This window comes from Pleurotus ostreatus, assembly GCF_014466165.1.
Source record: "Pleurotus ostreatus strain PC9 chromosome Unknown scaffold_8, whole genome shotgun sequence".
NCBI classification, from domain to species: domain Eukaryota; kingdom Fungi; phylum Basidiomycota; class Agaricomycetes; order Agaricales; family Pleurotaceae; genus Pleurotus; species Pleurotus ostreatus.
In genome coordinates, this window is record NW_023503163.1 from 2756245 (window position 1) to 2781927 (window position 25683).

Sequence of the window (25683 nt, forward strand, 5' to 3'; positions counted from 1 at the left end):
ACGCCCAAGACACCCGACATATCCGGCGACGCAACGGCTCCTTTCCCGGTACCCGACGGCTCTTCTACGGCGGTTCGGCTCTACTAGTCCGCGTATCGGCAACCCGAATACCGCCGATACACCCGACGGTCCGCGTTTGACTTAGAAAATGTTGCGATCCTACTTCCATCACTCCTGCCCTCGTACGAATTACTTCCCCATCGTGTTCCTGCAGATCTACTCGCTCGGCGCCTCTATCATTCCTGTCACCAGCGGATTTGTCCTCACCGTTCCCCCTATCCACTAATTTCACATCTTCCTATCCCTCGTCTTTATTTAGCCCCGTTCACGACGTACGAGTCCAGTATAAACCCGTCGTTCGCTCTTAGGATGACGGTAGGACTTGTCGTCACTCGGTTCTAGCATCCGGCACTACTCGGCACTTCTCTTATGCGTCACTAGTTCGATTGATACGTCGTCGGCTCTTTTGTATATAGGACCCGCATGTACAGTAGGATTCTCCAGTGAGGAATACACCGCGTTTTCCCCCTCTAGAGTCAGACCTTCAGCTTTCCCCCTTCTACCTCGGAGCTTTTACCGTTCTACTTCGCATGCACGGCACTATCTCCTCCCTCTACCCGATCTTAGCAAGACAGATTTAGTAGGACACTACAGGTGTGTGCCGTGTCGAGTTTATCTTTGCGTTTCACTTCTCGCCGGGTCTCCTTCCGGTACGGCGGCTCTTAAGCCCCCGTTCGTTCAGCTCTATTCTGCGCATTTGCAGCCATAGACGTGACAATAATGCATTATATTGTGGCCATAGCCTAAAACACAATACATTATGTTTCGGCACATTCTGTGCCGGCCATTTAATTGCTAGAATTGCTTTGCTAGGCCTGCTATGGCCTGGTTATCTGTAAATAATCGCCAAAAATGGCAATAAATCATAATTATCACTTTTGTATAAGATTTGGGCACTACAATCGGTTCTAGTGCGCTTTTTTGATTAGATCCTGCTATTGTATTGGTTTGTAGTCCGCTTTTTTCATTAGAAATAGTGCATTAGATCAGTTTGTAATGCACTTTTGTAATGAAATTTCGAAAATTGGTTTTCAGCCTTGGGTCCCATAACAAAAGTTGTTAGTTGGATTAGATTGATTAGTAAATCTGAAGAGACCTCGCTGCCAATGCCTCTAGATATGGCTGTATTGAATACCTTCATGGTTCAGCAAAACTCTGGCTCGAAAATTTGCTCAAATTCCTAGGGTTTACTAATGAACGTTGTAGCTGGTATATGGTTGACTACAAGATCCAAAAGATCCAATTAGAAATTCGCTCTGGCTGGGGTTCTAGAGCCATTACAATTTTGCGATGTAACCCTAATCTAGGGTCAACTTCGAAAATGTAGCTTGTAATGGTGAATACTGATCCTACAGCTTAGGTCCAATAACAAAACTTGTTAGTTGGATTAGATTCACTTCAAGATCTGCAGAGACCCATTACAAAATGTGAATGGATATAGGTGAACCAGACACCCCTTGTCCTTCAGACGAAAATCTGATTTTAAATTTTCGTTCAAATGCTTAGGTCGCTTAATGGATGTTGTAGGGATCATATGGTTGACTTCGGAATCCGGAATATGCGATTACAAAACTGTTGTTTGTGTAGCGCCACAGCGGAAATGGTGTATTGTCGATGTTTGTAGTCAAACTATGTATTACACGATCCTCCTCACTCGTTACAGTGGAACGAAATGTTTCACAGGTATTTCCAAACATTTCGTACTAAGTCCTATGCAAATCCAACCGTTGTGGCCGCAGATATAAGCGATTTAGTCATTCATCACTAGCCCCTATCATAAGGAAAATGCGGTATACTGGGCTGGATTACACATGTATGGTTTCGCCTCAGTGAGTTGAAATGTTTGATTAGTACCCCTCCAAATATTCCAGGTAATCCACGGGTGCTAGTCCAGTTCTTCACGGCACTATGCAGCAAATCCGTGGTGATTTCGCGATTTCTTCGCTCTAAAATATTCATTATGAAGTCCTATGCAGAATAATAGGATATATAACGCCTTAAGCAGTATTCTAATGAGTAGGAAAGTGTTAATCCCAAGTTTCATAACAATCCCAGGTGTATTGGGTTACATACATCGAAATTACCTGACAATGAGATGGTAAGGTATCAGCAGGTGTGCACTGCAGTGTATTCAGTTGGATGTGTTCTGATACATCCTCAGACTGTTATCAAAACATCAGTTAATCACTATAGAAGGTCAATAGAGCATTCTAATGACAGGCATGGGGTATGTACTTTGTCACAGGTGCAGTAATACATCATTCTTAGGTATATTTCAGGGTAAATAGGAAGTAAATTCGAGGTATTTGGGAAATACCCCGGTTTAAAAGGGTACGAAAATTTCTGAATCATCTATATATCGTATAGAATGGTTTAGTACAGAATGCGAACATTTATTTCGAGTCTACTGAATGATTTGAGGCGGATCAAGGCAGAATAGGGGCTATTCCACCCAGACTCCTAAGGCTATATCAATGGAACCAGGACAGCTACAGACAATATCTCCGTTGCAATGCGTTGGTACATATTGGTACACCATATCGTGCCAATATTTGGAGTCTTCAGACAGTGTATTAAATATGATATTCCTAAAATATCGAAATTGAGGCTAGGATATGGCTCTGCAGGGGGGAATATGAAATAATTGAATGGAATCTTGGGTATTTACCGTTAAATATGTGTGGTGAACATTTCGTGATAGTGACACTAAGCCATAGGACATCATCTTTCTGCACTTTAGCTTGGCTGACCCTAGACTAGGGTAAACTCCGAAATCCGGGTCAGTCATTTTGACAGATATTAATGCAATTTCAACGTAGTAATAGACGTTCATACCTGGCTAACATTCCTCACCAAGGAACCTAAGCCATTGCACTTCATTTGAAGCATGTTTCATTACAAAGTAACAAGTTTTCGAAGTTGACCCTAGATTAGGGTTACATCGCAAAATTGTAATGGCTCTAGAACCCCAGCCAGAGCGAATTTCTAATTGGATCTTTTGGATCTTGTAGTCAACCATATACCAGCTACAACGTTCATTAGTAAACCCTAGGAATTTGAGCAAATTTTCGAGCCAGAGTTTTGCTGAACCATGAAGGTATTCAATACAGCCATATCTAGAGGCATTGGCAGCGAGGTCTCTTCAGATTTACTAATCAATCTAATCCAACTAACAACTTTTGTTATGGGACCCAAGGCTGAAAACCAATTTTCGAAATTTCATTACAAAAGTGCATTACAAACTGATCTAATGCACTATTTCTAATGAAAAAAGCGGACTACAAACCAATACAATAGCAGGATCTAATCAAAAAAGCGCACTAGAACCGATTGTAGTGCCCAAATCTTATACAAAAGTGATAATTATGATTTATTGCCATTTTTGGCGATTATTTACAGATAACCAGGCCATAGCAGGCCTAGCAAAGCAATTCTAGCAATTAAATGGCCGGCACAGAATGTGCCGAAACATAATGTATTGTGTTTTAGGCTATGGCCACAATATAATGTATTATTAGTACGTCTATGGGTGGCATTTGCCGATTCACCTGCCATTCGTTCGGCACTTGTCCGGCTGATCTTTCTTCGGTTACCGTTGTCCTTTCAGCGATTATACCGTATCCCGTGGCGTTCCCACTGCGTTTCATTGCGTTCCACCGAGTTCACTGCGTTTTCACTGTGTTTTACTGCGTTTCACTGCGTTCTCCTGCGTTATACTGCGTTCTACTGCGTTTCACCGAGTTCATTGCGTTCCCCTTTGTTCCCCTGCGTTTCTCTGCGTTTCATCGGCTCTTCTACCGGCGGCTCTACGTGCCGATCCTTGCATTTCCATATTCCGTGCATCCGGCACTTCGCCGCTTGACCGGTTCTTCTTCCAAACAGTCCTTTCATTCATCGTCCTCAGAGTTTTCCGCATTCTTTCACCGGATCTTCCTATCCGGCACTTCCGCATTGTGTTTCCGGCACTTCTACGTTATGTTTCCGATTCTCCCGCACTTGTGACTAGTCCGGCACTTTAGCCTTGATCTCAGTCCTTTCGTCCTATCCGAGTCTCGTACTCAATATTTCTATTGGACAACTTTCCTAGCCGATATTACGGGATATTCTCTGGTTGTGTCTTACGGGTCTATTATACCGTACCACAGCTATCCCAGGCTACGACTCATCAGCGTCAAATCAATCCAGCGTTGAGGGTTAGACACGAGCTTGATAGGCTTCGGACAAGGGTGACCGAACGATACCCCGATTATGCTGGAAATTTTGACGTCTAGGCAGGCAGGTCACGGAAGACAATGGTACCGATTATTGTTTTTGCTGATGCTATGCTTGGCCAAACTAAGGTACACGTGGAACGCCTCGCTGTGCCTTCGTGCGGTCGGCTTATTGGAAACTCATTCATTAATCGTTGGGACCGCCATGATGAACCGCCATGAGACGCCTAGAGCAGCACTTTCGCAAAATGCGAAGCTGTAGCGCGAGTTGAGTCGACCGAGGAGAACATGGAATGTCGCCGATTGCTGGAATACGTGAAGCTGGGCAGGGACTAAGTAGGTGCCAAATAAGCAGAGAATGAGAAATGAAAACAAATTCTCTCACCAACTTGATAGGAGGACGCTTTAATGAGACACATCGCTTGTGCAGTCTTGGCCAGAGGTAGCGAACGTCTTCCTGAAGGAGAGCGCTATGTTCGATGTGACAGGATCTAATGTAAGCGGGTGGCCAAGCTACCAAAACACGTGCATTGAGGATATCTAGTGACCAAACTTGATCAGTATGGAAGGCGGGTCAATGGTTTCAAGCATAAATGCACAGAGAAGCCTGTGTTAAGCCGTGCTTGTGGATTGAGTCCCAGGGTAGAGTTGGTCCTCGATGCACTGAGAGTGTAGTAACGAGATATAGTAAGATGCGCGTTGAGCCATTGCTCATATGCGTAGCAAGGCCCGATCTTGATCGATATTGAGCCCAAGAGCGCGCCAGCTTATACCGAAGTCCAGAGGCAAATTATGAGTAACACTGGCAATTACTGCTGGCGTTCGGCAGAATCAGAGAACTGCTGCGATTATGACCAACACGTACCGAGGGCGCTGGTACACGACAATCGACTGAAATAAAAGTGGGGGGCTTAGTGGAACGCGATTGAGATTCGATATTCGGTCTAAAGAGAGAATATGTGCGTACCGACAAATCAGTAGTCGTAGATCTTCTGTACCTTCTTCGTAGTGTACCGGATCGACAAAGCGCTTGAAGCGGGATTGATGCCTGAAAATCACGACGATGACGAATGAAGGTCGAAATGGGTATGAGCATGCTCATGTTCATGCGATTTCCAAATTCTGAAAACAGAACGAAAGTGAGAATGAGGGACGGAACAGTGGGAAACATCGCATATGAACTCACATACTCGTGGAAGCGATCGCGAATGGACGGGATTTGTGAGACGCTAGGGTTAGGCTATAGCGTGGTGTATGTGGACAGAACTTTGCGTGGTTGTAGCACTCGTGAAGTGTCGTGAACGAATGTGTATATAAAAATATGGTAGTCTCAGTTCAAAGGCGGTGAACCAAAGAACAAAAAAAGAGGGCGCACCAATATTTCCTCCGCTGTGGAAGATGGTGCGTGATAGAGCTGACGAAGTGAGATGGTAAGAGCGGGGAGGGTCTTGAGCATGAGAACAAGATGCGGGGGATCGCATGACGAGATAACCGATGCAGCGAGCACCACACATCAGACCTGTCGCCAAGGTTCATGTCCTGCAGACTGCGCAAGAACACCGTCAAGACCGCACACATCCGCGGAGTGTCCCAACAGCACTCGATACATATTTATGCGCAGCAACTCCAGGTGTCCCATCTGCGCCACGTTGAAGACCTGGGCTTGACAGCCGCGGGATATTCTGTGAGTTGCGCACATATGATGTGGACTTGCATTATGCCACATGACAAAGTCCACTCGCGCGACGGCAAATGCATGATCAGTGACGGAATGATGGATGAGGCTATCCAATTGCTGTGGATGGCAATGAAAATGCGAACCGTTAAGTAGCAGCTAGATCACCCAAGAATTTGTAAATCGCAAGTATGCAGATAAGGGAATAGAACAGTGACGCCGCGGGGGTCTTCATACAACACGAGCAAACAGGATCCCTTGAGAGCTGCGCGCTGATTAGTTTTGAACATACATAAATTCAAAAATCGGTTAAAAACGGTGATAAATCATACTTGAACATGCTCTGCTTGATGATTTTGCTTAGTGCGCCATCCGAACAGTGGATTCAGCGAATCTCAGAACGTGCTCATTTGAGCCTGACCGGAATGTGACTCACCATGAGTATGACCTGGATTTTGAGCATACATCGCGTTAAAAACCGCTAAAAAACCAAATTAAACAACCTGCTTTGTAATATTTGGTGACGTATTTGTCGTACGTAGTCCGAAGGAGGTCCTTGGCGTCGTTGATCCACCTTCTCTTCCATTGCTTGACCTCGAAGTAGTCAAACTCCAGTCCGGGGTGGAGAGCTACAAGGGAACAACCTTCAGTAGGGAAGCATAATTATACCGGTATATGACTCACCAATCGCGATGCGATAGACAGATGAGAGGTCCGTCTTTGAGTAGTACTTATTCATGGTGCGGCGTGCAAAGGCCATCCCAACTTTCACAGCAGGATGAAGGGATTCATCAGGTTCCGATAACATTTCGTCAAAGCGATCCATTTACAGAACAACCGTCGCGATTGTGCACACATTGTCTTTGGAGAACCATACCGTCGATGATTTGAACATCTAAAGTGAATGGTGCGAGTCCGAGCATTGCAGAGAAACGCTGCGTTATCCGGAAGTGCGTTGGAGGTCCAAGGAGGAGGAGGAGAAGGAGTGGGTCAATGAATGACTTTAATGAAAGATGAAAAGGCGAACACTTACCCAAAGAACTCGGTGCAAGTCCTTGAGATAGGAAGCTCTAGGCTTGGTCGTCCGGTGCGCATCAACGTCCTGAAGCCGCGGTCTTCTACAATCCGTATTGGTCGATTGGCCTCAGTAATCCACTTCACCAAGTGGGCACTAGTCGAGTAATTAGATTATAAATCATAAGAATAATGAACATCGAACTGGCTCACCGTGTTTCAGAGGACGTATGCTGCCGATAGGACGCGACAACAGGCTCCTGCCCAGGCCGGTCCCATGCTGCAAATATGCTGCCGTCGCGGTCGGTATCCGGCTTGGTTCCTGCATCAACGGCCTTGTCGCCAAAGCACTGGCGAGCGTGCGAGAAGAGATTAGTGGTGCTTGCCCGGTCGCCAGTATGAAGGTAGCGTTTAACCCCGCCGCTTTGTTTGCAAACGGAGGCCGAGCACTTGAACCACTGGTAACCGTGTCCTTTGTCGTCGTACTTGATCGTGACGTTCTCGGTGTTGAAGAAGTTGTAAGCGGGGGAGCGTCAGCTTTTGCGAGCACGGTCTATGAGATATAAGCATTAGTTCAGACACATGAGGAGGGAGTAATTGAAAAACGAACCAAGCTGAGCCTGATCCTTCTGCTTCTGCTCTTGTGATACCTGAACTTTTGTTTGTTTCTTTGACTTTGGTTGATTGCTGTCGTCGTCGTCACTGGGTATCTCGATGGGCTCGGACGGCGCCGCGGAAGATCGAGTATGGACGGAGGCTAAAGGAAAGCTTCAGTTAGGACAACACAAAATTAAAATAAGAGATATGCAGCGTTGTCATCATCGCTAATGCGACGAGACTTCTTCTTGAGAGGCCGAGTAAGGGCCTTAGTGACTTTCTTGACTTTGTTGAACCCGCTCGAAACCTTCTGCTTGATCTGGTCGGAAAGCGAAGATTTATTCGACGAATGAGAAGGGGCAGGTGACGTCGCCCTGGAGGAGAGAGGACGCAGGCATTGCGCTCGCTGCTGGAAAGTACAACGGAAGCCTGCTTAAAACTGTGATGCAGACACTAAAATGATTAGTGAGCGGCCATAGACTGAAGGATGAAACATACGTAATGAAAAAAAAAACATGCTGCTGTGTGACAGTCAGCTGGGTTCTATGTTGACCTGGTACAGGTTTAATGGTGTCTAAAATATATTTCAAATCCCTTTAGCGGAACGTTGAATAGATTATGCGATAGACGAACCTCCATAAGTGAAGAACACATTGCTGTTGCAAATGTGCACGTGGTCGTGAACTGCGCCACACTAGGACGCCGGCAGATAGGACGTTGTTCGACATCCGGAACGCGCCAGCAACGTCGACGAGCTTGCCTACAAGAATACCAAATCCATTTAGTGCAGCACAAACAAGTAAGCGACCGACGAACCTTGATAAATGAAGAACGCGTCACAAAATTGACGAGCTTAGCCCTGGCTACATGGCAACCAACGATGTCTTATCTGTTATTGGTTGGATCAGTACATGCAACCAGCCTTTAGACGTTGAATGAGAAGCAACTGTAGACATAGGGGGGTTCAGGGGCATCAACGATGCTAGTGTCGCTTGGCAGCTCGCTTGGCGCAAGGGCGGGGGTCGGCGTTGAAAAAAAAAACGTTGAAACGTTGAAGTCAGCGCAGCAGCTTTGGAACCAAACAAGACCAACTAGGAACTCCGCCCAACAGAACGTTAGCCTGGAGGTCCGGGCTCTGTTTTCTAAGGTAAAACCAACTCATAGAAGGATTTAATATGTTATATAGACTCTGTATATGCAATATCTAATAACAGACTCCAGTATTAGTCTTGTTTCGAGTACATTAGATTAATATTGTTGCCTCAATGATAGGGGCCAGTGAGTGATCGTGGGAATGGTCGAGTCAACAGCTGAGATGCGCGTTGAGACTATTCTATCACGGCTAGCGCACTCGAAAACAAGGATACGTTATTAATAAGATCACTCTACGGGTACCAGGTGCGGGACATACCTTTCTTTTTTTCTTTTTACACTGACATTGCCTTAGATCTTGGTGCCATTCTGTACCGCGTCTCCCCATGCTCGGAAATAAGGTGCCAGGATACGTTGAGATCACTCTACGGGTACCAGGTGCGCGACATACCTTTCTTTTTTGTTTTTATACTGATATTGCCTTAGGTCTTGGTGCCATTCCGCACCGCGTCTCCTCGTGCATGCACACAACCTCTCGCACACCCACCACCACCGCCGCTGCCCTCTGCGCCACTTGACGCGTGCGCACGGCCTTTTTGTGCCAACACTACCACGTCCACCACCCATCCGTCTGCGTCCACCACCGTCCACTGCCCTCTGCGCCGCCCAACGCGTGTGTAAGGCTTTTTCGTGCCATCACCACCATCCACCATCACCAGCCCTTGCCCTCTGCGCCGTTGCACGCGTGCGTACGGTATTTGGAACGACGACGACGACGACGACGACCTCGCCACCGCCTCGGCAACCCTCCTCAGCCCGCTGCGCCGCTCAACGCGTGCACACGGCTTTTCCGGGGCATCACTACCATCCACCATCACCAGCCCTTGCCCTCTGCGCCGTTGAATGCGTGCGTACGGTACTTGGAATACGACGACAACCACCTCGCTACCGCTGCGCTGCTAGATGCGTGCGTACGGCTCCCCTGCTGCACCACCTCTGTGTCGCTCGATGTGAGCGTACGGCATTTTCGCTTCACGCAGCACCCCAGCGCCTTCGCCCTCAATGCCTGCCTCACCGTACAATATAATACATCCATAAATTACTGCTTGAATTGTATGCTTGAGTAGTTGAATAATGGTCATTGAAGCCTTGATTTGCATGTATTTTACTGAGAAACTGTGAGTATGGCTACAGACCCCTTTGGATGGCAGAAGCCGTGAACACCGCGGTACCGGTACGGGTGGCGGTAACATGTGGTGTCACCCCACCTGGCACCCGCACCACCCGTGTACCGCCGTAACCCGTGCCCTACCCTAGCCCGCGTGTGCGAAACCACCCCGGAGTTTGACACTTCATTAATTCTGGTGACTGGGACTGTACCCTCATATGGAAATATCAGTCATCTGAACCTTTGAGGTGGATTGCTTGGCTAGTACACGGCAGTACACCGTCTTTTTATACAATTTTGCAGAATGATAATAAGTGTAGCCGAATTTGGAGCGGAACTCCTCTTGACCAGGACTTTCATTGTGAAGTAGAGCATCTATTCGAGCAGGGGATTAAGTCTACTCGGGATGGTAGGGAATGGCAGTCGGCAAATCAACATTCTGTTTCAACTGCGGCACCGTGAGCACTTGAGAGTCCTCAGTCCACCACAGCGTGCTCTTCAACGCGTTTCGCACCGCTTTACAGAGGGCCGGAAGAGTGGTGCTCTGCTTTAGCTTTAAAGCTCTGATGCATAGTGTTTTGGCGAAGAGCGTGGCGGCAGCCAACTCGTTCTTCCACTCATGGGTACGTTGAGGCGCCAGAATTGACTCGTGCGTGAAGGACTGGTAGTCCAGGATCATCAACGCCAGCGCTAGCAGTGGTTTACAAGGACCTACGGGCGTATTAGTTGAAAATCGACACAACAGAATAGAGAACCAACGCGATTGGCCTGCCTCGAACTCCAGGCAGAGCATCATGCGAGCAAGGTAACGCTCAACACATGGATGCTCGGCGTTTGTCGAGAAAGTTCCGATGGAATGCTCGATGCGACGGCTCCAAGCAGTGAGGTGAAGCGAGTCATGGGTCAAAAAATGACCCCCAAGAGCGATACTGCGGATTGGTGAGTAAACGAGATGAAGAAATCCGGGAGGCTGGAGGCTGGGAGGGTGATAAGAGTGCAGCCAGCGCAAAAGAGTACAAATTAGCATGCACAGAACAGCCCCGGGAGTCAGCATCAGAATGAACAGATCTGCGTGATCTTTGATCGACTCTGCGTTGAGGATTGCTTCGGTGGCTGAAAGGAAGCGCCTTGTACCGGTTTCAAAATCGATGCCTTCCTCTGTGAAGACTTTCGGCCTTAATATCCCCCAGATTTTCATGCCTGACTTCATCGTTACCCAGGTCGATAGTCCGCCTGCGTCGTGATGAGGATGAGTGAGGAAACCGGCCGACGTGACGAGCTTCCACTCGTTGAGAGCGAGCATGTCCCAGGAAATGTCGCCTGGGCTGGCAGCTTCTGCTTTGGGTAGGCTAGCCTTTCCGGTGGCTCTCCCCGAGGATTTGGAGTTAGCGTAGTTCCTTTTCTCTGTAGCCTCAAGTGACTGCATATGGTCGCGTATTCGCCTAAAGCAGGTAATGAGGGGGCTGACAAGGCATACAGTCGGATGCTCACCTGACGAAGAAAGGGATCTCATCATTAAAGCTAACGCAGTCCAAAAGGTTGCCACATGTCGTGGGTGACTCCAGCGACGCGACAAAGTCCTTCAGTTTCCCAATACGATGGATTGTGGATCCCTGCGAGGTTCCGAGTTCGCAGGTAGGCTTCGGTTTGGACCGGCGCTTCCCAGGCCCGCGGATCCAATACGGATCCTGGGATAGACTGGTTTCTGGGCGTCCGTCATCCTGGTCGTCGTCTTCGCTTTGAAGAAGGACTTTACCACGCGCACGAAGCTCCGCATCTGTATTATTCATCAGCTCCGTCACTGAGAGACATGGAATGAAAGAACGAACCTTGCCAGATGACCGGCCGCTCAGGGCTAGTCAAATCTTCCTTCCACTCGTCAACACTCCAATCAAAAATCTGATCCGCGCCAAGGGCCTCGAAGTCATTAACTAGGACGGGCCGTCCGGCGGCTAGAGACCGGCGAATTCGATCGCAAAAGGCCCGGGCAGCGAGACGATCGTGCCTATTGATCTCGGAAGCATCCAGAACCAAGACAGGAGGCTCTCGTTCCCCAAGGGGAGTCATGGTTGCATCCTTCCCGTGTTCCAGCATGAAGCACACTCCTATGATGTCCTCGTCCTAAGATTTCATAAGCGTGTGTTCGCGTCGAAATGCATGAGGGTTCACTTTAGTTTCTGGGATTCCAATCTTCTGACCTACAAAAGGGAGGGGCGTTTGCAAGCCATTGAACCATGTTACGATTGACGCATCCTCCGGAAATTGAGTTCCTTTGGCACGGACGATTGAATCTTGCTTCCATATCCCGGTGTAGGTTGGGATTGCAGTTGGAAGCAACTTGATTGAGGGATCGTGGTGAACATGACTGTAAGCTGAATCCGAGGGTGATTCGCCAGTAAAAGAAAGGAGATTTTCGGAGTCAAGGATTGCGAGTATTTGCTCAGGGATGCTTGGCGGGGCGATGTCAATATGACGAGGACGCTTAGGTCCTGCTTCATCGATTGCGGACAAGTGATTCCAAATGTCTAAGGACGGGAGGGTGGAGGTATTATTCTTCTGTACTTTTCGTCTTTTAGCTGTGGTCGCAGAAGCCCAGGATATCGTTTTCTTCAGGGCGTCCCAGAGTAGCTCATATCCAATGACGATGGGGTGAAAGACCTTATCTTCGTTTCCTCTCCAAGGTTGCCAGACCTGGAGATGGTCGGAATAATAAATCTTACGATCACGGGTGTCGACCCAGATGTCGCCAGGATTTCCTCGGGAAAGGGGAGGAGTTTGACCAAACAGGCGCACGTATACAACACGAAAAGTCTCGCCCAGTTGTGTCAAGTATCCCCAGTCCTTCCAGGCCTCAGGACCTGGGCGGCGTATCTTTGAGGCTGATGTGGCTTCGAGTATGACACTCGTCCCCTTTTGCCTTAGAATATCTGTTCCGTTTAGTGACGATGTATTCGTGCTGGGATTGCTGATGAAGACCTCGGCCGCGGAGGACTCAACTAAACCATTGCATGAGCTTAAGGCAGCAATGGCGGATATTATATAAACGAACCTTTCATAAAAACGGCAGGTGTGGCTGTCATTCTGTGGCAAGCGGCGTAAAGGGCGTAAAGTTCAAATTGCGGCAGCTGGCGGTTGCTGTCCCACGCCCACATTTGCCAAACACCAGCCAAACAAACACCTGGTGTGCAGGCACTTTGTCATACGCGACATATCTCATTCATTTATTCTACGCCTTTACATCCACACCCAGCCTGGTCTCCTTGCCGCCACTGGCGAGGAGCATTCTCCCCATCCGAATGGCACAATCCCATCAAACCTTTACGCTACTATCGCCCATGTCATCGCGCACGCAGGGCTTGTTCAGACGGTTCGGGCAGCCTTGGCAGTATCACGAGCAGTGCTTCCGATTTCGAGGACAGAAGATTGAAATCAAGCTTGACCTGAGCGAACTCGTGCTTGAAGATCGTCATGGCGGGAGTGGGTGCGTTCACAAACAGGACCAATCTCGTCGTGAACTAGGACCACGTAAGGTTAGTTGACGTCTGTCTTTTCGTTTCGACGCTCACAAGTACCTGGGTAGCTAACTCCTGCCCACCCGGCGTTAACGCGCTTTGCAGAACAAATTCTCGCCATATACCGAACACAGCGAAGTGTCCTTCCGCCTCCCACTGCCCATCAGCACGAGCGCCGTCATCGCAACCATAACAATCACAATGAGCATCACCACCTTCGAAAGAATCCCTCCTCAAGAAAGCAGTACAAGATACCGCAAAGTTATCAGCGGCAGAGAAGGCTGCGCCGCTCGTGGAGGAGCATGCGCGCGGAGGAGAGGCTGTGGAGAAGGGAGGAGCGTGAGCCGGTGCCTGATGGGTGGAGACGCCTCCAGGAGGAGGACTGGAGGCGCGAGGAGGGGTGCCGGGGAGCTGAGGAAGCGGGACGCCAAACGTGTGCAGGAAGGCGGCACAGGAGAGGACAGGCGCAGAGAGGCCGCAGCGGCTCGAGGAGGCGGAACGCACTAGGGCCGATAACGGATGGACACCGCTCGAGGAAGCAGAACGATGACTCACAGTAGAAACGGAATGCGGGCACGGGAAGGAATGATAGACGCACTATCACTCGCCTCCCACTGGCGTCCAAGCCCGCTGGAAAGCCCTCACTGCTCCACACCGGCCTTGGGACCTGGTTCTTTGGGTGTCGGACCTACGCAGGATGCATGAAAGTCTATAAAATCGACTCCGGCCTCCACTTACGAAGTTACATGTAAGCGGCTTGAATGTAAAGGTACATTTTTATCGGCGCCTCTTTTTGCGTTCAAGGCTTACGGATCCAAATCATCAGGTGGGCAGCGCATGCCGGCACTAGTCCTGCGGCCTATTTTTCGCAACGCTGTCAGTTCATGTCTGTGGTAAGACGTCGAGAACCGCGCGCGGCCCCGCACGTACTCGTTTTCACCTGAACGACTCCATCTCCTGTTCTATTCTGTACACCGCACGCTCTGTTCATGTGCATACTTCCTAGAGCCCCTCTTCCTCTTCTATCTTACTCCATCAATGCTTTATCCTACACATTCCACTCGTCCGCGTAACCAAAAGTCAATACTGTCCTGTACGTACCGCACTACGAAACCTGCCTACTGTATACTTATGCCAGCGGGGATTTATTGAGAAACAACTTGAACGAGCGGACAAGCGGTCGTAACGTATATGTGCCAAAAAAATACCAGCGCAAATGCGACCAAGTAGAGGTAAGGGAGGGTTTATTAATTGCGTCGTGAGGTTGGCTAAAGGAGATGAGTACGGGGGCAGCGAATGCGACCAAATGAAGGTAGTGGATAGCGTATGAGGTACACGTCAGAGGCATCCATGAAGTTGAAGGCGGGTACGCAGCGTGAAACGATACATGAAAGAGCGGCGGAGTGAGAAGTACGAAGGCAGCGAATGCGACCAAATAAAGGTAGTGGATGGCATATGAGTTATGCGTCGGAGACATCCATAAAGGAGAACGAGGGCGGCGAAGATTATGGGTTGAGGGCGGGTAGGCAGCACAACGATGCGGCGGAGAAAGCGGCGGAGTAGAGGAGTACGAGGGCAGCGAATGCGACTAAATAAAGGTATTGGATAGCATATGAAATACGCGTCAGGGGGAGGATGATTGCTTAAGGCGGTAGATTAGGCAGTGATAAAAGTCTGGCGAGCTACGTCTTCAAGCAGCACAGTAAGTAATTAGGGCAGCGTCTAGCGCAAAAGGACTTACTGGAGACCTTTTTGATACTATGTCCTCTGCTCCGCAGCATGTGTGCCTTGATTTCTTTGCGGAAAGTCTTCCAGGCGGCCGCCTCTTGTATGGTATTTTTGAAGCGCGCCGATTTCAATGGGTTTTTCGTTCATAAAACGAATTCGCAGTTGAGTCGAAATTTTTATGATGAACCAATGTAATCCTCAAGTTAAAGGATTGATTGGGGGAACCACGGGGGCCTAAAGAGTGGCTATAATAGAAGGCGACAATTGCGATCATCGTCCGTCCATGAAGTGAAAACTACAGAGAACGTGCGGCCAACCGTGGAGGTTATGATAGGGGCCGAATGCGATGATTGGGAAGATCGTGGACGAGGAACGCTGCTGACAACCTTCGGTGAACCGTACAGGTTTCCAGCAGGTAAGGTACGAATGCGATGATTAGAAGATCGTCGGCAGAAAACGCTGCTGAGAACCTTCGGTGAACCGTGCAGGTTTCAGCAGGCAAGGTACAGAGGTGAGGACCGCGACGACCGTCTGCAGAATAAACGCCGAGGAGAACTCGCAGTTATTATGCAGAGTCGTGGTGATTGCGAATATCATCGCGAAAGTGATCACTGCAAGAAACCTTCAGTGAAACCGTGCAGGTGGCCGCTCGCGTAGAATGTAATGGTGGAGCCGACACCACAGAGATCCCGCGGTTAACTGTGCAGAGTTGCAGGAGTGGAATGTGATGATTGCGACAATCGTCGGTGGAGAAACCCAGCGGTCAACCGTCCAGGTTTGCATTGCAAGCGTCGGCAGGGAACCCTACTGAAAACCTTCGGTGGGCCGTACAGGTTTCCAGTAGGTTAGGTGCTCAAGTGTGAATGATCGCGACGTTTGTCTGTAGAGTCGATGCCGCAGGGAGTCTGCGGTGAACCGTGCAGAGCCCGAGAGCGGCCGAATGCGACGATCGTCCGTGGATCGAGCAAGAGGCAGGCAAACCGGACGAACAACTGCTCTGTGTGCTGACATCGATCGATGGTATCGACGGAGTCGATGGAGAAGGCGAGTGGGAGTCGTGACACGCGGTCGGTGAACCGTGCCCGCTACATCAAGAAGAGCAGCACTGCGTTTGATCCATGTTGATCATGAACGACGGTCATATCCTGAAAATGGCCATGTACAAAACATCACTCATCGCGCGATTTTCGCAGAAAGTGGCAAACTTACGAGTGGACTACCCGCACTACATCTATCTGCCGTGTTGGTCTTCAAATCGTTTCGAATCACTAAGAGCAGGTCGCATATGCCTGGAGCAGTAGGTGGACTGGAGAAGGTGCGCGCCGACAAGGGTAGGAAAATGCAGGTGTAAACAACCCCATCGGAGCTTTAAGCTTGATAGGGGCTAGTTTGAACGCCTCCTTTCAGGCTTTCTGACAACATTGAAGGTTCAACAGGGATCCGGAAGAGTCCCAGATCAATATTAGACAGGCCGTAGAAATAACGAGCATTGGCTGGGTTAGACATATGCATGCGCGGAGTACTCCGGTGTTGTCCCGGTCGTGTTCAAGGCAAAGGCATGCGCGCTTAAGACAGCGTTCCTTGCACCGAGCAGAACCTTGGAAATACACAAAAGTCTTATACAACTATTTACGACTTTCCGTATATCACTGTCCACGTGCAAAGCAATTAGCTACCATCCCTCATGGCGACCCATCACGCCATCCTCTTCCTATTGCCTTCCTCCAACTCCAGACTCGCCACCACCGTAATCTCCTGCACAAGATCCTCAACAACCGGTTTCAGCTTCTTCATCCTCTCCGGCACATTCGCATCAACTACAGTACTGATGGCCTTGTCTCTGCAGTGATGAATGCAGGTGAGACTGCGCAGACGGTGGTGTGAAGCCTAGGACGGGGGTGAGAAACCCAGTGAATCCCCTCCGGTGGCTCTGAAGGGCAGACAACGTCAACCTGCTGAACCATTTCTCAGGAGTACGACCGGAAAGACGCTGAAAATGTAGTCAGCCACAACGCCTTCAGAAAACGAACGAATGTAGAACATACCTTGGCGTTACCAGCCGATATGGTAAACGACATTCTGTACAAAGTCTTCGAGGCCAACACTCCACATCAAAGCTCTGTGGTGTTTAACGATCGAGTTCGAGCGATCGACTCGATTACATGGAGCTAGGTACACACTGCGCGATGCAAGCACACGAGCAACGCAGGGGAACTCGAGCCACCCGTCCCCATCGGCGGCTGCGCTTACGGATGCAAGTACAGACTCCAATGTCTCCCCAAATACACGAAGTAGAACCGTTGTTCCATCCTCGGGTTCGACTTCGCTCACTGCGCGTCGACTTGATAAACGCCAGCAGCCTCCCAGCGTTCTCGGCAAGCACATCACGCCCGAACTAGCTGACGAGGTGAGCTTCCTCTCTCATCAGCATCGAGATGGTGGCTAACCTAGATGTACCCTTTCAGTAATCGAGACGTCAAGTTCGAAGCGATCGGCACAGCGGCCAACTCGTAGAAATGCGCTTTCTTGGCTCCGGATGGCGAGATAGGGTATGCCGTTTGGTGTCCGGGTCTAATTTTGCTCTTTTTGATCTCAGTTCTCTTCGAACTTAACGGCAAAAACCCTTGAGAAAGCCGGTCAATCAAACCGAGCTTCCCTGGGACGGACGATTCCGTGGCTCGAAGTCCGCTGCGGGCACGCCTCGGCCAAAACGGAGCTTTCCATGGATGCAGGCGGCTATATCACTGCGATGGCTGGTGTTCATATGGCTGGTGGACTGGATGGCAAGATGGAGCACACCGTGGTGTATATCCGTGAGTCTTCTATCAGTTTCTTTCGTTTTCTCATCTTATCGTCTCTGTAGAGCAGCCTTCCAGGCTGTCACACTCACTGCAGACTCACACTGCAGAATGCCTTTGTCGAGAACGTCAACGAGGAGCTGTGCAGCCCGTCAAACAAGCGCATCGGCGCAATATCTACTGCTTTCCACTGCGGGTACTCCATGGACAAGATCTTGGAGATGACGAACATCGACAGCCACTTCTTAGGTAAGCCGGATCCTCTTTTCATGATGGAGCAGACCTCCCTGTACGTTCACCTCTCAAAAACGTCTGGATGTTACTTCTGACGCATGCCTGTCTATTTCAGTTTATGCAATCCTGCGGTGCAAGCTTCGCTGCTAGGCAAGGCAGCTCGTCTTCTAGGATAAGCAGCTAGCAGCGTGCTTTGGCTCATGGACATCACGATGGAGATCAACGTCGCCAGTTCGTTATTACTATATCCGCCCATCCGATTGCTAGCTCGATTCTGCAGGCGCTGATGTCGGTCGACGGTGCGACTGGCTGCGATTTATCCACGCCGCCGTATCGTTTCTTCAAGGCATCTGACCTTCGAACGGTGACGAACACGGCCCGATTTTACCCTCGCAAGCCAGCGGTTATTTCCGGCCACGTCTCCGCGAGGCCGAATCGCTAGAAAAGAAGGATGCGAAGGAAGCTGCGGCTACTTAGAGAGGGCAAGATCAAGCTGTTTCAGATGTCCCCTTCCGCCACATCTTCAGTACGTCACCCTTTCATTACACCTGGTACTTGTAGTGAACAATCTCTATGTACAGTCAGCCTCGGCGCTCAATCATGAGGGTTCCCGAGTCGACCTGTTGTACATAATGCTAGCCACGTACACGCTATAACTCAATTCCAAGGCACCACTGCTGGTTGATTTCTCGGATTACTGTGCGTTCATTGTGCTACTTCCCTTCGGGCTCAAACACACACCTTCATTCTGCTTTCAGAACTTGCGACTCCCATCAAGGCGCACATATGCTTGGACTGCGAGCATCTCTCTTTCCAGACGCCTGCCTGACCTGTCAATCCTACAGACGAAACCATGGAAGCCATCTTGCCCGCTATAACTGTAAATCATCAATCTCGTGTTCACTTTCCCTGATTCTGTCGAACTAAAACAATGTTCCGTCTTCCTATCAGCATCCATGCCTCTGATTATGCCGATCAAGTCTATTCTTCGTCCTGTATCAACCCGCCTGTTCTCGTTGCCTAAGCGCATCACTGACGCTGCCGGCGCCAGTTGTGTAGGTCGCCCTCCTGAAGCAACTGACGCCACACCGATCAGGACCTGGCCAGCCCGCAGGTGAGTAGTCATCTGTTGATATGTTCTACCTGTAAATCGTAACCATGTTCACTTACCGGGACTGGTCTTATCCTACGAGACCCAGATATGCATTCCATATATACACTCAAATAAAACTGTGAATCTCATGCAGAGTAGACAGAGATGCAGAGTTAGGAGAGTCAGACACATGTCCCCTGAGCAAAACAGTTGCGAAAACCAAAAAGCTAGCACTTTCGAGCAAAATCCGGAGTGGCGTGGGTTACGGGTATGCAGTGGACACATCTGCACTTACTGGGAATCGAACCAACGCCCTCTGATTATGGAGACCACAGCCCACCCCGCGTTTAGCACAGCACAGGGACCGGAACCCTTCCGCCATTTGACCATCTTTCGCTTTAGGAGGAGCTTCCTTACAGTATATAGAGTTTTAGCACGCATAGGCCACACATATACACGCATCCTGGCATTTCCGTGAAGCGGCGCCACTCTGTCCCCAGACCAGACCCACACCATGCCCCACCGTAAGAGTGCTGCCACGAAACAAAAGAATGAACAGTGTATGTCGTCCAGGCTTGTTCTTGATCAGCTTTTTAACAAATCCTAGTCCGCAGTTATTTACTAGCACCTGCGACTTTAGCTGCTCTAGAACACCTCACTGCTGCCGACATCCTGTCTCAAGGGACTGCTCACGTTCTTCAGCACCGCAACACAACGCCAGCGTATGTCCAGTACCTGCATACCTTAACATGCAGGCTCTAAGCTTTGATGGTAGTGGGACTGTTTTCTCGCTGCTGCGATCAGCCATGATAGCAGCGAATCACAGACTGGTTCGTCACTCCGTCCAGTTATCAAGCGCCTCCAGTCCGCCTTGAAGCAGGACCGCAAGAATGCCGGCTATGCTAACCACACCCAAAAACGTGGACTTGTGAGCAGGCTTTGTCGTCACCGTGTGGTACAGTAACCCAGCCCTGTAATAGATTAAGTCCCTTCTCGGCCACCGCTCTCCACCATCCATCAGTGCTCATATCAGGAAGCATGGCGACAACATCGAGGAAGCCATTCGGACCAGCGTCGCAGAGCTGGGTTTTGAACTCCTGCTTTGCGATCGCCAGTCAGATGATTACAGGCAGTTCCATGGTATAGCTGTTGTTGAGCCAGGCACTCCGCGCAGAAATATAAAGCCACCCAACCAGCAGATTCTAACAGTAACTCCAGAATCTGGCTTTTACTTTGTGAAGCCTGAACAGAGTATTGTGTTTATCTCAATTGATTCAGCCGGAGGTGTGCTGTACCGTTACATCATGTTCCCGCCGGCTGGCTGACTAGAATTCTAGCGATCACACTCGACTTGTAGTGATTCGTGGTGTTGCCCTTGATGCGCCCTTTGCTAAACCCCTCTACGACTGGCTGATGAGTGTTGTCGAGGCAGCGTGTCATGTTCGCCGTGACTGCCGTGTAGGTGAAGCTCCTACAAATTCCATGAGATATATTAACGCCCGCCCTTCAGCCATATCATCAGGGCGAAATGGTGCAGTGGGGCCTGAATATGGGTCCACGCCACCGCCATATCCTTGGATGGGCCAAGAGCTTCCGGCGAAAGCTTTCTGAGCTTGCGTTGAAGGCCCTTGATACTGATGCTATTGGAGCAACAAGTCTTTTCTGGGCTCTTGCCCGCACATACCCTCCTGCTGAGGTTATTGACCCACTCCAGGACTATCTCGACAAGGCTGCGCTTCCGTCCATGGGCACCCTCCATGTCGCGTCAGGTAGGTGCTGTCTGTCTTAGGAATCATCAAGATTAGCTACTCATCAATTGTCCGTCATTAGGGTGTGGATTCGCCATCGAGGTCGATGATCTGATATACGACTTCAGCACTGCTCGCCGCGCCCCACCGGAAGGCCTGGCCACATACCGATACGCTTCGTAAGTGATCTTCATTAACCCTGTCGCCAGCTAATGCTCACTTTCATAGGCCCGGGCACAGAGATGGCTCGGCTACCGGCTGGGGCATCTCATGGTGCACTGGCTCTTGGGGCAACGAAAAAGGTGGTAATGCTTACGTCGACCTCAGCCTTCGAGTTGTTGTGCTGCCCGCACGTGGTACCCTACAGGCTACACGGCCGCGGTCTTATCATGCGAGCACTACTGCGATTGAGCCTGAATCCGGTACTGCAGGGTTCACAATTGTTTTCACCGACCGCATAGACAAGGCTTATCCGGAGTTCATGCATAATAACGAGATAGGAACACTGCTACCATTTTCGCCAGACCATACACAAATTTAATATATTACTGAATGCACCCTCTGGGTCAAAGATAGAAGATAGTTGAATAGTTCGGGCTGTGAAAGTGAAGATTTTATGTATAAAAACCCGTCTGTATCTATCGTGGTCGCAGCGACCCCCTCCCCGGGTGTATACCCTTCCATACATACGGACTAGTGATTACTTGGAGAACAAAAATTCCTAGGTAAACTCTGTCAGGACGAGTTGACGGATTCAAGGATGCGGCGGCCGTGCTGGTGGCGATGCATGAAGTGCAGAATCATCGCAACTGGCGAGGGGAGCGTTCTGAACCGATGAGCTTGCATACATCAGGAAATGTCCCGGCCAAGTGAGCAAATGGCCCAAGCCTTTCCAGTCCTACTTCCGCGCTGTGATCTTCCTGCGAAGCGACCGTTTGGGTCAGCACGCCCTAAACAATATACCGGATGATGTACTAGCCCGAATTTGTATTAATCCTTCAAAGGCTTCAAAAAGCAACCGACGCTCAATGGATCGTACTACTGGCGATGGCAGAGTCAGAGAGATGATGTATTAGGCGGTGATGACAGCACGTATGGGTCTGTACACGTGCACGACTAGAGAACCAGAGAGACCGGCATGATCTTGGAGGTACGATGCTCATAGTAAGAGTGAATTAAGTTCAGGTTTGATGAATCATACAGCGACGACGAAAGGACACAAGCTTACGAAAAACTATCAAAAGGCCGCTCCTGTAGTTTCATCCGATCCGTAGTAATAATGGGTCAAAGTGTATGGAGAGAACGATAGCATCCGAAGTAGCAGCAGACGACCCCGGCGGCGTACCCACACCCAGCAGATTCAACCACTGTGTCGGACTCATCCGCACATCGCCATCAGCCACATCCACATTCACATCCAAATCTGCCCCGTCCAACTCCAAATCCGGCTCCGCCTCATTCGACGAAGTCGTCGACGCGCGATCCGAAGGCTCTGGGAAGTCGAAACGCTGAAACGACTGTTGCAGCGCGTCATCGCCGTCGGTATCACCGAACGGGCTCATGTCGTTCATAGGGGAAAAGTTTAAGAGGTCGTCCTCCTTTGGTGGGGTGGGCACGCTGCCGCCGCTGACAACGCCTGAGGAGAACCACCGCGAACACTCAGCACGAGGGCTGGAGCTGCCGTGTATGGAGAATGTTGGCTCGTCTTCGGATTCGTATGGCGGAGTTGGCAGTTGGGCATCGATGGCCATATCTTGGTCTTCAATTATAGGGTCGCCGGCATTGCATTGGCATCGGCGTTCACATCCGTATTAGAAGGCGCGTCCATCGCCGTGATTTCTGCAGAAGATTCATTCTGCACAGCAGCGCGCGCCTCCTTGATCTTTTCGTAAGTTAAGTCTTGCCGCCAAGCGGTGCAGACGATTGCTGGTGGTAGAAAAGGAGGTACGCGTTGGCATTCTAAAAAGAGGAAAAGAACAGTGTCACGATTAAATCACAATTCGTACAGAAAGTAAGAACAAACGCACCACAGCATCCTCAGCCTTCGCAGGCGTCACATACGAATCATCAAAATGACACCACATCCCATTCATATGGTTCGACACATATCATGCCAACACCCAGCCCACCCATATGCTCATCCACACCACACAAATCATACACCAGCGGCTCCTCAACGTCCTTCAACCCCAACTCCTTCAAGCCTCCACATCAACCCCCTTCGCCTTCAAGTCCCTCGCCACTCTCCTCTCTCCTACGACATCGCCTAGGTCGAGACCAGTAACGGGGAAATAGATGAACACGTCGATCTTGTCGGGCAATGCACGGCTGCTGCCAAACCGCTTGAGGTGCACGACGAGCACGTCGGGTGCGCTCCAGAGATCGAACTGCTTCGTCGCCTGTGGGTGTTTCTTGCATCGAAGGCACAGATCGTTTGCGCTGAGCCTCTCCTCCTTCGTAACTCCGCCAAACAATCCTGCAGACTCAAACCGCGGTTCGAGCGCGCCGTCGACGCGGCACTCGCAGCCTCAAGCTCCGGGTGGACGAACATGTCCCACGAGTTCCGCCGTGCATGCTCCCACGTGCGATCCTCACCAAAGAAGAACACTTTCATGTTCTCGTCGAACTCGCAGTAAAACTCGTCACCATCACGGACAGCCCCGTTCGTCCCAGACTCCTCAGTGCACTGTCGTACCAATGCTGCCCGTACATCGTATACCCTGTCCGAAAGTTCTTCTGGTTCGCCAAAACATGGAGATTGAATATATCCGGTTCCGGACCCAACCGCACAGGGATCGGGAATGTCTTGGTCGATCGATGCGATAGAGGTTTTCAGCGAGCGGGCGAGCGGCCATCTACATCGTTGACACGCGACCGAGGAGCACTTGTGCGTTCAAGGGGCTCGCATAGCTGGAGCTCAACAGGCTGAAGATCGTCGGGGAGAACATGCGGAGAAGAGGGAGTGGTAATCAGCTGGTGTGGCGAATGCAGGACGGGCGCTAGAGCCTAAGTCAGGAGTGCCTCAGCGGGTACGCCGACCTGTGGATCGTCTACGGGTATAGGTGGGACGAACTGTGACACGAGGGGGGTATAGGAAGCGAGTCGTCGGTTCCGCCAACATGGATCATAGCAACACTGATGTCAGCGGCGGACGTTATGGTACGCGCAGGAGATTCCGATGCGGATACCTGGGGAGGGTCACATCTAGCGCTGAAAGCCGCCTCAACTGTGCGCTTGCGGTGTTGGGATGGGGTTTTGGACGTGTGAGAGCCTTGATCATGAAATTCATGTAGGAGTGCAGGCCGACTCATTTCATGGGGCAGAGGGGAAATCGGACCGGAGACTGCAGTACCAGATGAAACGGCCGTGGATGAAGTTGATGGTGGGACTTCTAAGGCTGGTAGCCATAGTTCTGGCTCGAGGGTGGAGGTTAGTTGTGGGGTGGATCTTGATGCGCCAGCTAAACGGGCAAGAGAGTTAGAAGTGGATGCACGGAGTATATCGGTGGAATACGCACGGGCGCAGGTGGTGTCGGCAAAGCACTTGTAGGTGATATCTCGGACCTCAACCGCGCGTCATCCAGTTCGGTGGCCCTCTGTTTGCCCTTTACGCGCGAGAGAGAGCCGAACCATGATGAAGTTGACTGGTTAGTGGCTAGCTTTACGCTAGCGACACGAGCCGAGGTGGGAAGAGAATTCGTCGTCGGTTGATGCGCCGCCGGTCGTGGTTCTCGGAGTGAGGACGGTTTGAGCTATCCGACATGGAAATGGTAGATTGGTTATCGTCTAGAAATGGATCCGAAAGCGCCGTTAGCGTTGTTCCGAGTACAAACGGTTGTGACTCACCTGTGGATTCAGCAGTGGAAGTCGAAGCAGAGGCTTGCCTGGTCAAACGACTGCCTCGAATTGTCGGATTGTCCGAACTAGAAAGTGCGCTGGCAGGTAGCTGAGAGGCTACGGATGCGAGAGGAGCTCCTTGCTCGGGCTCTGTGACGACAAAGGAGATCCTGGGTGGTGGTTGTTTGTTTACAGCTATCGGGCGCCAGACTTGTGGAATACGAGAGCGTGTTGAACGAGAGGAACGACTGCTTTGGAGAGGAAGAGGTCGATGGGAAGGGACCCTTGATGCGCATATCAAGAATGGAGGAACCGTCCCACAAGACGTGTCGTTGCTTTAGCTGTCCGTGGGTAAGCCTTTTGCAGTCATAGGGAGAGGACGCTGCGTACCTCGCGCTCATCAACCTGTTCAACCAGATGCGTCTGATTTTTGCGGCAGTGAGCCAGTGCACTGGATGTTCCCGTGCTCGTAAGGCAACAGGGAGGTGAGTGTCCTGAGCACGAGGCATAGCGGTAGCGAGACTGCAGCTCGGCGTTGTCGGAGCCTAAGTGGATGGATTGTCAGAATCGACGTTGATGCGAGGACGGTGCAAACGAAACGTACACAGAGGCTCTCTAGGCTGCGATGAACCACGATGACGAGTTCCGCTTCGTCTATGCGCCTGCCATCCCAGTCCCGCACCACCACTGATCAGCCTTTCTTCCGCTAATGACAAGATCAATCCGGGTTGAAGAAGAATGCTCAGATCTGAGCTTTAGATCTGAGCTTTGATGACAGGTAAGATGCTGATGCGCATAACTAACGCGCTCAATGTGATCGGGGTGGACATCTCTGAACATTCTCCAGATATAGGGTTTGGGCTGGAATCGCAAAGGTGTGTTAGTATGGTCCGACTATGAAGACGAATGAATGGAAC

General features: G+C 50.3%; 8 protein-coding genes across 8 annotated transcripts; 2 read left to right on the forward strand and 6 right to left on the reverse strand.

Annotated features, from left to right (window-relative positions):
- Nucleotides 1-6417: 6417 nt before the first annotated feature.
- PC9H_011218 (uncharacterized protein) lies at nucleotides 6418-6754 on the reverse strand (the record flags this gene model as incomplete). Its single annotated transcript, XM_036780703.1, has 2 exons — nucleotides 6418-6575; nucleotides 6631-6754. 2 exons carry the CDS (start codon nucleotides 6752-6754, stop codon nucleotides 6418-6420), a joined length of 282 nt encoding a protein of 93 aa, XP_036628086.1.
- A 3460-nt stretch (nucleotides 6755-10214) lies between these two features.
- On the reverse strand, nucleotides 10215-12897 carry PC9H_011219 (uncharacterized protein; the record flags this gene model as incomplete). Its single annotated transcript, XM_036780704.1, has 7 exons — nucleotides 10215-10528; nucleotides 10577-10746; nucleotides 10849-11259; nucleotides 11309-11594; nucleotides 11647-11938; nucleotides 11987-12813; nucleotides 12867-12897. The coding sequence occupies 7 exons, from the start codon at nucleotides 12895-12897 to the stop codon at nucleotides 10215-10217; spliced, it is 2331 nt and encodes a 776-aa protein (XP_036628087.1).
- A 258-nt stretch (nucleotides 12898-13155) lies between these two features.
- PC9H_011220 (uncharacterized protein) lies at nucleotides 13156-14168 on the reverse strand (the record flags this gene model as incomplete). Its single annotated transcript, XM_036780705.1, has 5 exons — nucleotides 13156-13332; nucleotides 13390-13832; nucleotides 13885-14017; nucleotides 14076-14085; nucleotides 14140-14168. The coding sequence occupies 5 exons, from the start codon at nucleotides 14166-14168 to the stop codon at nucleotides 13156-13158; spliced, it is 792 nt and encodes a 263-aa protein (XP_036628088.1).
- A 3405-nt stretch (nucleotides 14169-17573) lies between these two features.
- On the forward strand, nucleotides 17574-18265 carry PC9H_011221 (uncharacterized protein; the record flags this gene model as incomplete). The annotated part of the gene is made up of 4 exons (XM_036780706.1): nucleotides 17574-17606; nucleotides 17654-17870; nucleotides 17934-18144; nucleotides 18205-18265. 4 exons carry the CDS (start codon nucleotides 17574-17576, stop codon nucleotides 18263-18265), a joined length of 522 nt encoding a protein of 173 aa, XP_036628089.1.
- A 1431-nt stretch (nucleotides 18266-19696) lies between these two features.
- Nucleotides 19697-21471, forward strand: PC9H_011222 (uncharacterized protein; the record flags this gene model as incomplete). The annotated part of the gene is made up of 8 exons (XM_036780707.1): nucleotides 19697-19742; nucleotides 19808-19904; nucleotides 19987-20110; nucleotides 20163-20466; nucleotides 20540-20640; nucleotides 20693-20951; nucleotides 21013-21109; nucleotides 21159-21471. 8 exons carry the CDS (start codon nucleotides 19697-19699, stop codon nucleotides 21469-21471), a joined length of 1341 nt encoding a protein of 446 aa, XP_036628090.1.
- Nucleotides 21472-22189: 718 nt separating this feature from the next.
- Nucleotides 22190-22681, reverse strand: PC9H_011223 (uncharacterized protein; the record flags this gene model as incomplete). The annotated part of the gene is made up of 1 exon (XM_036780708.1): nucleotides 22190-22681. One exon carries the CDS (start codon nucleotides 22679-22681, stop codon nucleotides 22190-22192), a length of 492 nt encoding a protein of 163 aa, XP_036628091.1.
- Nucleotides 22682-23128: 447 nt separating this feature from the next.
- Nucleotides 23129-23642, reverse strand: UBP12_3 (CSN-associated deubiquitinating enzyme Ubp12; the record flags this gene model as incomplete). The annotated part of the gene is made up of 2 exons (XM_036780709.1): nucleotides 23129-23406; nucleotides 23558-23642. The coding sequence occupies 2 exons, from the start codon at nucleotides 23640-23642 to the stop codon at nucleotides 23129-23131; spliced, it is 363 nt and encodes a 120-aa protein (XP_036628092.1).
- Nucleotides 23643-23762: 120 nt separating this feature from the next.
- Nucleotides 23763-25596, reverse strand: PC9H_011225 (uncharacterized protein; the record flags this gene model as incomplete). The annotated part of the gene is made up of 9 exons (XM_036780710.1): nucleotides 23763-23929; nucleotides 24004-24390; nucleotides 24444-24534; nucleotides 24606-24715; nucleotides 24776-24936; nucleotides 24989-25107; nucleotides 25157-25311; nucleotides 25371-25519; nucleotides 25571-25596. 9 exons carry the CDS (start codon nucleotides 25594-25596, stop codon nucleotides 23763-23765), a joined length of 1365 nt encoding a protein of 454 aa, XP_036628093.1.
- Nucleotides 25597-25683: the final 87 nt, after the last annotated feature.